Source organism: Engraulis encrasicolus, unplaced genomic scaffold (genome assembly GCF_034702125.1).
Source record: "Engraulis encrasicolus isolate BLACKSEA-1 unplaced genomic scaffold, IST_EnEncr_1.0 scaffold_60_np1212, whole genome shotgun sequence".
Lineage (NCBI taxonomy): Eukaryota > Metazoa > Chordata > Actinopteri > Clupeiformes > Engraulidae > Engraulis > Engraulis encrasicolus.
Window position 1 is genome coordinate 182,452 of NW_026945928.1, and position 11,213 is coordinate 193,664.

Consider the following 11,213-nt stretch of genomic DNA (forward strand, 5'->3'; position numbering starts at 1 on the left):
GCCACGCCCCTCGTTTGTCTCCTGCCCCTTGTGGTCTAGTTTTTGATTCTCATTTGGCCCGTTTAGTTTTCCTTATTGTTTTCACCTGTGTTCTGTTCTGACTATTGGTCTTGTCCCTTGCCTCCTGTTCCCTAGTCATTGTCTCCACCTGTGTCATTATCTGTTCTTGTTATCATTGTCCTTGATTGCCTGTGCCTCGTTTGTATCCCTGTTTCTGTCTCGTCAACCACCTGGTTCCTGTTGTGTTCTACCTATCGTGTCCCTGCTCTGTGATTGCCTTGGTGTATTTAAGTCCTGTGCTCCCGTTGTCCCGTGCTGCGTCATTTGTCTTCTTTTGCCAGAGTTGTCACTCTGTATCTGTCGGACCCTGTTAGTGTACCTGATCCCCGAAACCCTTGTATGTAAGTGTCTTTGTTTTACTGTGTTTAGTTCCTGTTTTCCCCATCGTGGGTTTGTTTTGTTTTCTAGCTCTGCTGAGCAGTGTAGTGTTTTTGTAGTTGTCTCAAGTCAATAAATCCCTCACCAATCCCAGACCTTCCGCTTTGTGTGCTGCATTTGGGCTCTCTTGCACAAAATCGTGACAGAATGACGCAGCCCAAACAGAGCCCAGCAGCACACCTAGCACAGACAGCCGTGCCGGAGCCACGCTCGCTTCGTGTTGGGTATATTGGAATGCCATCACCTCACTCCCATGCCAGCCTGGATCCTGAACTGTATCGTGGGACTCGCCTTGCTATGCGGGGCTCCCCTAGAAGGGGGGGTCGCTTTCAGGCCCCTAGAGCTCCTCCAAGACCCCCACCTCTGGAGATTGACTGGTGGTCCTTCTCTGACACGGATGATGAGGATTACAACTGGGAGGAGGATTGGCTACCCACCAGGAGAAGGCGCCGTCGCAACGGGCGCCGCAAGAGCCGTCCTAAAACCATCCAGGAGAACTCTGATCCTGCCAGTCCGTCCGTTCAGCACCTGCCTGTCTGCCCGCCGGCCCAGCCCAAGCCTGTCTGCCCGCCGGCCCAGCCCAAGCCTGTCTGCCCGCCGGCCCAGCCCAAGCCTGTCTGCCCGCCGGCCCAGCCCAAGCCTGTCTGCCCGCCGGCCCAGCCCCAGCCAGACTACTCGCCGGCCCAGCCCCAGACCCAGCCTGTCTGCCCGCCGGTCCAGCCCCAGCCAGTGTGTTCGCCAATCCGGCTCCAGTCTTTGTACTCACCTGAGCTGGCCGCCCTTCTGCAAGAGTTCAACGCTCTCAAACAGCCAGAGTTTGGCGGCCAACCTACTGCACTGGTCGATCCAGTCGTCGCCGTGAGGCAAGCCCCCGAGCCGGACGTCGCCGTGAGGCCAGCCCCCGACCCGGATGTCGATGTGAGGCAAGCCCCCGAGCCGGACGTCGCCGTGAGGCCAGCCCCCGACCCGGACGTCGCCGTGAGGCCAGCCCCCGAGCCGGACGTCGCCGTGAGGCCAGCCCCCGAGCCGGACGTCGCCGTGAGGCCAGCCCCCGAGCCGGACGTCGCCGTGAGGCCAGCCCCCGAGCCGGACGTCGCCGTGAGGCCAGCCCCCGAGCCGGACGTCGCCGTGAGGCCAGCCCTCGAGCCGGACGCCGCCAAGCCAGCCAACCCATCTGCTCTCGAGGGGCCTCCTGTTGCCGGTTCTGCCCTGCCAGTTGCCGGTTCTGCCCCGCCTGTTCCTGTTGCCGGTTCTGCCCCGCCTGTTCCTGTTGCCGGTTCTGCCCCGCCTGTTCCTGTTGCCGGTTCTGCCCTGCCAGTTGCCGGTTCTGCCCTGCCAGTTGCCGGTTCTGCCCCGCCAGTTGCCGGTTCTGCCCCGCCTGTTCCTGTTGACCTGTCTGTTGCCGGTTCAGCCTTGCCTGAATCCCGCTCAGTTCCCAAAGACCCAAAGCCACCAGAAGGTCCGCCAAACTTCAAGCCGCCTGCTGCGGATGCTTCGAGCGAGACCCCCACTTCGGATGGGACCTCCCACAACGTTGTTCCGGTCGAGACCCCGGATGCAGTTGGGACCATCGAGTACATCACTCAGGACAAGACCTTCGCTCCGGCCGGGACCCCCGGCGACATCGCTCCTGAGCACAGCTGTCCTGCTGAGGGTCAGTCCTGCTGCCCGTCTGAAGGTCAGTCCGGCTCTCCCACTGAAGGCCCACCTGACCCTGTTCCTGTTGGTGCCGCCCCTGTTCCCAATGGCTCCACCCCCGTTCCCGTTGGCGCCAGCCCTGGTCCCGATGGCTCCGCCCCTGGTCCCGATGGCTCCGCCCCCTGTCCTGATGGCTCCGCCCCCTGTCCCGATGACTCCGCCCCCGATCCTGCCGGCTCCGCCCCCGGTCCCGATGGCTCCGCCCCTGGTCCCGATGGCTCCGCCCCCGGTCCCGATGGCTCTGCCCCCGATCCCGACGGCGCCGCCCCGGTCCCGACGGCTCCGCCCCCGGACCCGAAAGCGCCGCTCCCGATCCTGATGGCTCCGCCCCCAATCCTGACGGCGCCACCCCCGGTCCTAAAGGCTCCGCCCCTTATCCCATTGGCGCCGCCCCTGATCCCGTTGCACCCAATCCAGATCATGCTCCCACCTTCCCATCTTCATCTTTGTTCCAGTTTATCCTACCTCCAATGTCCCAACCTGCTATGCCCCCTATGTCTCAGCCTTCTCCCATTACTCACCAATGCCATAAGCCCCTCTTTATTCCTGTGCCCGTCACGATCCCCCTGACTCTGCCTGTCACTATCCCTGTGCCTGTCCCCGTCCGTGTCTTGGTGCCGACTCCCATGTCTGTCCCAGTCCCAGTCCATGTTGATGTCCGTTCGACCCTTTTCCCTGCACCAGTTTATGTGAACATTTCTGTGACTGTACCTGTCCCCACCGTCATCTCTGTCCCTGTCACCGTCAACATCACTGTGCCTGTGAAAGTTCCTGTTTATGTTCCTGTCAATGTTCCCCAGTCCTGTATTTTGCGTGATTCTCTATCTGCCCATCCCTCGACCTGTGCCACTGCCTCAACCTGCCCCTCTGTCTCGACCTGTCCCTCTGCCTCTGTCTCAACCTGCCCCTCTGTCTCGACCTGTCCCTCTGTCTCGACCTGTCCCTCTGTCTCGACCTCTACCTCTGTCTCGACCTGTCCCTCTGTCTCGACCTGTCGCTCTACCTTTGTCTGGACCTGTCGCACCTCTGTCTCGACCCCTACCTCTTCCTGTGTCTTGACCAGTCCGTCTGCCTCTGTCTTTGCCCGTCCTTCAGCCTCTGCTTTGCCTTGTCCCTCCGCCGGCTCCCCCCTCCGCCCACCCGGTTTGGTGGTGCCTCTTTTTGGGACTTCTGGAGCCGTCCCTTGAGGGGGGGGTTCTGTCATGAACTCACTCCACTGGAATTGTTATGTTGCCATTGCTTTACTCTGGTTCTGTCTCAGACTCTCTATCTCGCTCTCTGTCTCTCTCTGCCTGCCTCGTTCTCTGTCTTGCGCTCTCTCTCTCTCTTTCTCTCTCTCTCTCTCTCTCTCTCTCTCTCTCTCTCTCTCTCTCTCTCTCTCTCTCTCTCTCTCCCTCTCTCTCTGCCTATCTGGTTCTGTCTCTCTCTCTCTCTCTGCCTGCCTGCCTGTCTGGTTCTGTCTCGTGCTCTCTCTTTCTCTCCCTCCCTGTCTAGTTCTCTCTCTCTCTCTCTCTTTCTCTCTCTCTCTGCCTATCTGGTTCTGCCTTGTGCTCTCTCTGTCTTGTGCTCTCTCTCTCTCTCTGCCTGTAGGGTTCTGACTCCCTTCCTCTCTCTCTCTCTCTCTCTCTCTCTCTCTCTCTCTCTCTCTCTCTCTCTCTGTCTCTCAATCTCATTCTGTCTGGTTCTGTCTCCCTGCCTGTCTGATTCTGTCAGTCTGTCTGTCTGTCTCTCTCTCCCTGTCTTTCTCTCTATTCTCTTCTCTGCCCCGCTAGTGTCATGTGCTTTTGGTTTGTTTTGATTTCCTCATGTGCTCCTGTGTTTACCTGCCACGCCCCTCGTTTGTCTCCTGCCCCTTGTGGTCTAGTTTTTGATTCTCATTTGGCCCGTTTAGTTTTCCTTATTGTTTTCACCTGTGTTCTGTTCTGACTATTGGTCTTGTCCCTTGCCTCCTGTTCCCTAGTCATTGTCTCCACCTGTGTCATTATCTGTTCTTGTTATCATTGTCCTTGATTGCCTGTGCCTCGTTTGTATCCCTGTTTCTGTCTCGTCAACCACCTGGTTCCTGTTGTGTTCTACCTATCGTGTCCCTGCTCTGTGATTGCTCCTGTGTATTTAAGTCCTGTGCTCCCGTGCTGCGTCATTTGTCTTCTTTTGCCAGAGTTGTCACTCTGTATCTGTCGGACCCTGTTAGTGTACCTGATCCCCGAAACCCTTGTATGTAAGTGTCTTTGTTTTACTGTGTTTAGTTCCTGTTTTCCCCATCGTGGGTTTGTTTTGTTTTCTAGCTCTGCTGAGCAGTGTAGTGTTTTTGTAGTTGTCTCAAGTCAATAAATCCCTCACCAATCCCAGACCTTCCGCTTTGTGTGCTGCATTTGGGCTCTCTTGCACAAAACCGTGACAGCATCTCCTGCAACAAAAATGGACCTTAACAGAATAAATTTGAGGTTTGGGAGTGTTAATATATCATGTATTAACACTTATAGCACTGCCTACATAAGTCTTGTGTTAATTTGCCATAAATCATATATTACTTCCAACACAATTCCAATACCATTCATGTACCCTTATTGTAAAGTGTTACCGGTCAAATTGTGAAAGCGTTTCAATTTCCAATACTTTGACAGGCGCTGTACAAAATGTGGCTGTCCACTGAATGCTAAACATTTGTATTTACTCACTACATCATTTACTCATTACGTCTCACTATGCTTAAAGTAAACATATATGGTCTGGGATGACAGACCCCCAGAACATACAGTAGATCACAAAAAAGCAACTTGATTGGTTAGTATGATCATGGATATGGATAGATTCAATAGCGGCAGCCATAACAAAAAGCAGTCCTTGTATCTACCTTACCTTGTATCCGTTTAAGCAGCCTTATTTCTTCCTGATGCTGGTAGTCAACATGGATCTGGAAAGCTGAAATCATATCGTATAGGTCAGTCGACACAAAGGGTCCCTTAACATAAAATTTAATGAAAAATAGTGCAGCCTCTCAAAATATATATAAAAGTCATGGACCACCATATAACTGTCCATAGATACAGGGGTCCACAAGTAATAGTATCCTTGCATGAATAGGGCCCTTGTCATGTCAGTGATGGTTTCAGATGTTTAAGTGATTATCTGGACTTGAAGCATTTTTTCTGTGTGCATTTTTGGGAAGTAATACGACCACCTACGAGCATGATCACGCTAATTGGATATACATGCATTTTGAGAAAGTTTAATAATACTGCATTAGTAAGCCTGTGTTCAAAAGATCGATCTGCGATCCGATATCGATTCACATTCGAAAAATCCAATATTGCTCAAGAGTCTGGCTTGAAACCGAGCATACACTGTGCAAGTTTTGGCCAGATTTTGCCACGATTTGTCACTCGCGCTGGTGAATCGGGCCGATTTCTTGCTCAATTGGAGGTCAAACATGAGTCTTACATTGTGTAGTGTACATGGGATAACGACAAGTACAGTAATTTCACCTCACGACCAGCTTACAATGTGTAGTGCTATGACCCGATTTGACACAACACATGCACAAACTGACAGGACGGCGCGATTCGCTCTTTAGCAGCCTTGACTTGCATTTGTGATGACGTGACCCGTGAGATGTGAACTTTTAAATCGTCTAATTCCCTCGTGCAGTTTGAGCAGGTGCTTAATACCTACGACTGAAAATATTGCACAGTGTATGCCCACCCCGTGCAAAATTGTTGTCTTTAAAGCGATAAGCACTCTCAGGTTAAATTTAGGGTCTCCACAGTCTCGAGACTTAAATAAGTGTGTCTCTTGGTGACCCAGACATTGTCTGAATCTATCAGCACTGACCATAGCTTGTTTTCGCGCAGTAGCTGCAGTCTGTCATTGCCATTGAAATATTTTGGTCATAGAGAATTAAATTTACTGGATTTCGCCCCTGTTACTCTCTGTGTACTGAACTTTCACATCGAATGCAAATGGCGGTGCAAATCAATACTCAATGGAGCTGTCTTGAATCAGAAGTTGAAAAACTTAATTTAAAATGTCAAAACTCATTCAATCCAAATTTACTAATACAGTTCATGAATGAAACATTTTCACCTTCTTTCTGGAGATCATTGGCAGATTTCTGTAATAGTGTCAGATCCGTCAGTGCTTCAGTCAGTATTTTATCACCTAGAAGTTTACAGATCACAACTTAATTTCCACTCACTTGTGTTGGTAAACTGGCTTTACAATAATGATAATAATAATAATAAAAATAAGAATAATAAAATAATAATAATAACAACAATAGTAATAATAATAATGATATACCATGTGGAGCATTCCAACCCAACCCAACACTCAATAACAATAATAAATTAAAGTCTAATAGCCCTAACAAAAGAATTATAACACAGAGTTCCGGTTATTTGCTTTTTGCCATGGTCATTCAGAGAGCTTTGAAATCAAAAGCCTTTTAGCAGTTGGATGTGTACTAAAATTCATTATTAAATCCCATATGTGCAATAATAAAATACTCAAAAATGGAAAAAAGGAGGCACACACAAGACTTGTTTGAAAAAGTGTATTGAAGCCGAAAATATACAACAGAAGTCTAAGGATTAACTGGAGACTCTCCGAGGATCTGATTTACAAAAACATTATGATTTCCATGATAGTTTGAGTTAGTTGAGTCAGATTAAAGTCATAAAAGCGCACATCTTTGAATACTTACGTAAACATAACTCAGAGTTTTCTGAAGTGCCACAACCCTTTTTAATTACAAGTTCCATTACAAGTTGACTAACATATCACATACTACTGATGGTCACCATGCCACAATGATGGACTACTGACACGGAAAGCCTAATCATAGGCATGGTGACCATAGACAAATGTCAATGAGAATGAATTTCAATTATATTAGGTACGTAAATAAAAAGAATTTAAATGCGCTCACCTTCTCTATCCACGTCTTTGTTCTCCTGTATTGTAACCAGAGGGACAGTACCTATTATGGATAAAAATACGAAACCTGCATTAATTTAAGGCAAATCAGCATACATTACATTACATTGTGTTACATTACATTTGGCAGAAGCTTTTATCACAATGGACTTTGAAACAAGAAAGAACAATATCTGTACTCTTAAATCCTTTTGTTTGTTAAATAGCTGAGCTTTCCGGCGGCTTACAAGGAGGGCATACAAAGCGCCTACAGAGTTTGGGGTGAGTACAAAGTACAGCAGCATACTAAAAGTAACGTAGAACAAACAAAAAGTGCAAAAAAATATAAATTGTGGAGGACGCACTGTGTTGAGTGGTTTAAGTGCACAAAGTGGTAGTTATGGATGAGTCAAGTTAGTTTAGTTATGCAAGGAAACTCTCAGAAGAGACAAGTCTTCACAAGTTTCTTGTAGCAAAAGGAATTATACAATAAAATCCATTTCACATTCATTAGTGCGCTATCTGAAATTAGAATTCAATAGCCTATGTATGCATACATCTTCCTTCTTGCTGGATAACGGGCTTTTCTTGATCATGCTGTTCTCGTAGGACAATGAAGACAGAGACAGAGGGCAAGCGCGAACAGCAATGCTGCTCTGCTGGGTGGAGAATTGTTATGTTCTCATTAAACCAGTCATTGCATGATGCAGGAGTTGCAGAGGGTGTTTTGGAAGTATGTGGTTTAATCAGCAACCGTTTGTGGCAATATAAAGCCTAATAGTTATGAGGCTACTATTTGGAATTAGAGAGAAAAAGAGCTTTGTTTTTGATCAGAGAAATCGCTAGTTAGCATGCTAACATTAGCCAAGTATGCCAAGCACCAGAACTCAAACTCGCCTAGGGCACCAAATAAGCCAGAACCGGCCCTGCTTCTACAGTGTTACGGAGCCAGTTATGACAGTTATGATTCACAGCCAATGACAAAGTGTGTATACCAGCGCGGCAAAAGAATGAATGTTTTCGCTATGCGCTGCCTCGGAATAGTAGCCTACAAGAGCACTTTTGACCCTCTGCAGCAGGCAGCACAAAAAATAGAGAGGAGAAACTTTTTTCTTCACGCTCTTCACTGTCCGGTGCGTCGCGGGAAAGGACTGACATGAGGTTAAACGTCACCGAGTAGGCTATCTCAGATTGACTCTGGAAACGGACTGCTGAAGACGTGTGAACTGAACAAATTCATTTGGCACGGTTCTAAATAAAAGCATTTTAATCTTCCACATCTGAAATGATCCGATTAGGCTTCTTTAAATTACAGAAACCTAACAAGCCCTGTCTTGACCACATCTACATCTTTCAATTCAGCACCGTTTATTATGACAACAAGGACACAGCGCAGTAAATTAAACTTTTCGTTATAGATAAATCACACGGGCGCTTTACTTTTAGATTTGCATGTGAGCTATCCAATACAAAATGAAATCTACATTCCAGTGCCGTTTAGTAGTCTAATCGCAGTTGTAGTGATAAACTGCAAGAGGCACATGAGACTGAGTTGAAATGCACAGGGCTCGACGACCTCTCCGATCCACGGAGAGGTGTCGCCTACTGTTTCTTTGTATTTATTGTTCCTTCTTTCTTTATACCTATTAGGCCTACTTAAGAAAACTCTGCTTCATCGAGACAGAAGGCATTCTTAACTGCTCAGATGCGCTGACAATGAGTGAATAGCCTACACATGTGTAAATTCTGAGCCTTCAAGTCTACAAACTCTGATGTTTTTTTCCCTCAACCTCGCGCGCCCCTGCGCTACAAGCGTAGTCACCACGTTGGCTGCGCAGGCAGACTGCTCACGGGTGCCTCCCCTCTCACCCCACATCGGGCCGTTTCAATCTTCATTTTAACACATTAAAACAGCGATTTCAGACAAAATATTTTCAGAGATGATAGACAAGATGTTAAACAGCAATAATTTAATGAAAAACCGATTTCAGGAAAACATCACTTCTCGACCTATTTTCGCTCTTTCCTGAGAAACGGCCAGGGCGACATCCGACGGGTTTTCCCAGATCACATCACATATAAATATCAAATATAAATATTCACTTTTAAGTTGAAGAAAAGTAAGAATTATGCCCAGACCAAAACAATTCCTAACCCTAACCGTCAGTAAAGGCATATTTTTGTCTAAAAAGACGTGCCCATGTGTAGCCTAGCCTACCCCAGTAGCTGCGTGATGCTCCTGTATGGCTTATCGTCTGACTTTCGGGCTGTCGAACCAATGGGTCGACCCCATTGACAGTCGACCCTGATATGCGCGAGATCTGAGCAAACACCCCCTGGCCGGTTGTGGGGAGAGTGAGCAGAACCGAGGAGGAGCGAGAGCGGACGAATCGATCGAGATGACGTAGATAGGGGGTGATCAAGGCAGATGGTGGGTACGAGTGAGAAAGCGAGATTCTGTCTGGGAGAGGGTGAGCGAGGAATAAATGCGATGTGGATAATTGAAGGGCGTGGCAGATGTCATCTGTCTGCAATTCTGTCAAATGGTTTCTGAGCAGAAAATGAGCATCAGGTGGATAATTAGACATGTGTAATTGGTGGAAGCGTTAAACCCATTTCCTGTCATCCTCTCTGATTGGTGGAGCGCTAGCCTGGCGAGCCAGACCCGTACAGCAAAAAGCTGTACAAGGGTCTGGGCGAGCTCGGAGAAAGTGTGGGCGGGATAAACGGTTGTCTATCAAAATGCCTTGGCACTCAACGCCACGCAATGGGATGGTGGAACAACCAATCCCCACACAGTTCTGTGTAACGTCACAGATGTCTTTCAGAACGTACACGCGACACGCCCCTTGTAAGTGAAGCGGAAACGTCGTGTCTTCATTAGGAGTGGATGCGTGTGATCACCAACGCCACAAACAAGTTTCCTAATAAATCGTATTTTCACTTACACAATTAAAAAATGCCTCGTTTTCAACCACATGGCCCTCCTTGATCAACCAGCAAAATGTTGAACAATTTGGGGCTTGTTAAATGGTTATATTTGTGATTGTTGTCAACATGGCATGTTCAGTGCTAGCTGCATACCCATAGAACTAATACACAGCTGGATACCTAGCTCTGTGTTATCGACGACAGGTTGGCTAGCTGCTAGCTCAGTAGACTAGGTGTCATTCCCATCTATTTAGTGAGCTACTTAAAGACTTTCAAAGCTCCCAAATGTCTCGTTTTTAATGACATGGATCTTATTAGAAATTGGGACAGGCATGTAATACAAGGCTGGATACCTAGCACAGGTGTTATTGACGACAGGTTGGCTAGCCACTAGCTCGGTAGACTAGGTGTCATTCCCATCTATTTAGTAAGCTACTCAAAGACTTTCAAAGCTCCCAAATGTCTCGTTTTTAATGGCATGTCTTTATCAGAAATTGGGGCAGCAATTTCATTCTACTCCGTGTTGGTCCGCTCCACTTGCACCTCTCCAATCAAGCCCATTAGTGTGATGCACGTTTGCAGGGCCAAAGCTTTATTCCTTTCGTAATCTTGTTCACTGTGTGCCTTAGGTACACTTAGGTTGCATGTTTTGCCTTGTGTGCACAGTAATATGTAGTATGCTGCATGCCTGGCCTTTCTGCGCCTTAAGTGTGTGAAGTGTTTTCAATCTCACGGTCTGCCTTCTGTTAACCATTTGTGTCAATTGTCCAATTTGTATGCTCATGCTTTGTTTTATTCTTTTGCTTTTCTTTAGTTTATTTTGTTTGAGACTGCATAACTGCATATGCACTGCATGTACATATGGAAACAGTGGTTACGAGGACTGGGCCTACTGTTGGGATCATCGTTGGAATATACTTTTCTATGTGACCCCATGTGTAAGAATAATTTTGTACAGAAAAGAAAATGAATGTGTAACACTCACGTCTCTGTCAATGTACAAACTTGGGTGTCCTTAAATAATGGTTCACCTAAGGGTCTCATCTTTCTCTACGGGCTGACCCTCCCTAATGGCGTAGTCATGCTTTGGTTTACCGTAAACACCATAATATCCACTCTGCTGCACATGCCTGTTAGCCTGATAAACCAGACTACATGTGAGATTGGATGTTTAATTTAGTCTGGCCCCGATGAATGATACGTCCGAAGATTGTTGATGAGAACAACCCGTT

General features: G+C 47.8%; 1 protein-coding gene across 1 annotated transcript; it reads left to right on the plus strand.

Moving 5' to 3' along the window:
- The first annotated feature begins 585 nt into the window (after positions 1-585).
- On the plus strand, positions 586-5,814 carry LOC134444588 (uncharacterized). Its single transcript, XM_063193849.1, has 6 exons — positions 586-972; positions 1,099-2,490; positions 2,592-2,940; positions 3,200-3,279; positions 4,254-4,322; positions 5,785-5,814. Exons 1-6 carry the CDS (start codon positions 586-588, stop codon positions 5,812-5,814), a joined length of 2,307 nt encoding a protein of 768 aa, XP_063049919.1.
- The last annotated feature ends 5,399 nt before the right edge of the window (positions 5,815-11,213 follow it).

What these genes read in the sequence shown, in the direction of transcription:
- LOC134444588 (XM_063193849.1), top strand. Translation starts at nt 586, where the DNA reads ATGACGCAGCCCAAACAGAGCCCAGCAGCACACCTAGCACAGACAGCC. An exon ending in CTCCCCCCTCCGCCCACCCG is followed by an intron (nt 3,280 to 4,253) that starts GTTTGGTGGTGC and finishes TGTGTATTTAAG; the next exon opens with TCCTGTGCTCCCGTGCTGCG. An exon ending in CTCTGTATCTGTCGGACCCT is followed by an intron (nt 4,323 to 5,784) that starts GTTAGTGTACCT and finishes TCCCTCGTGCAG; the next exon opens with TTTGAGCAGGTGCTTAATAC.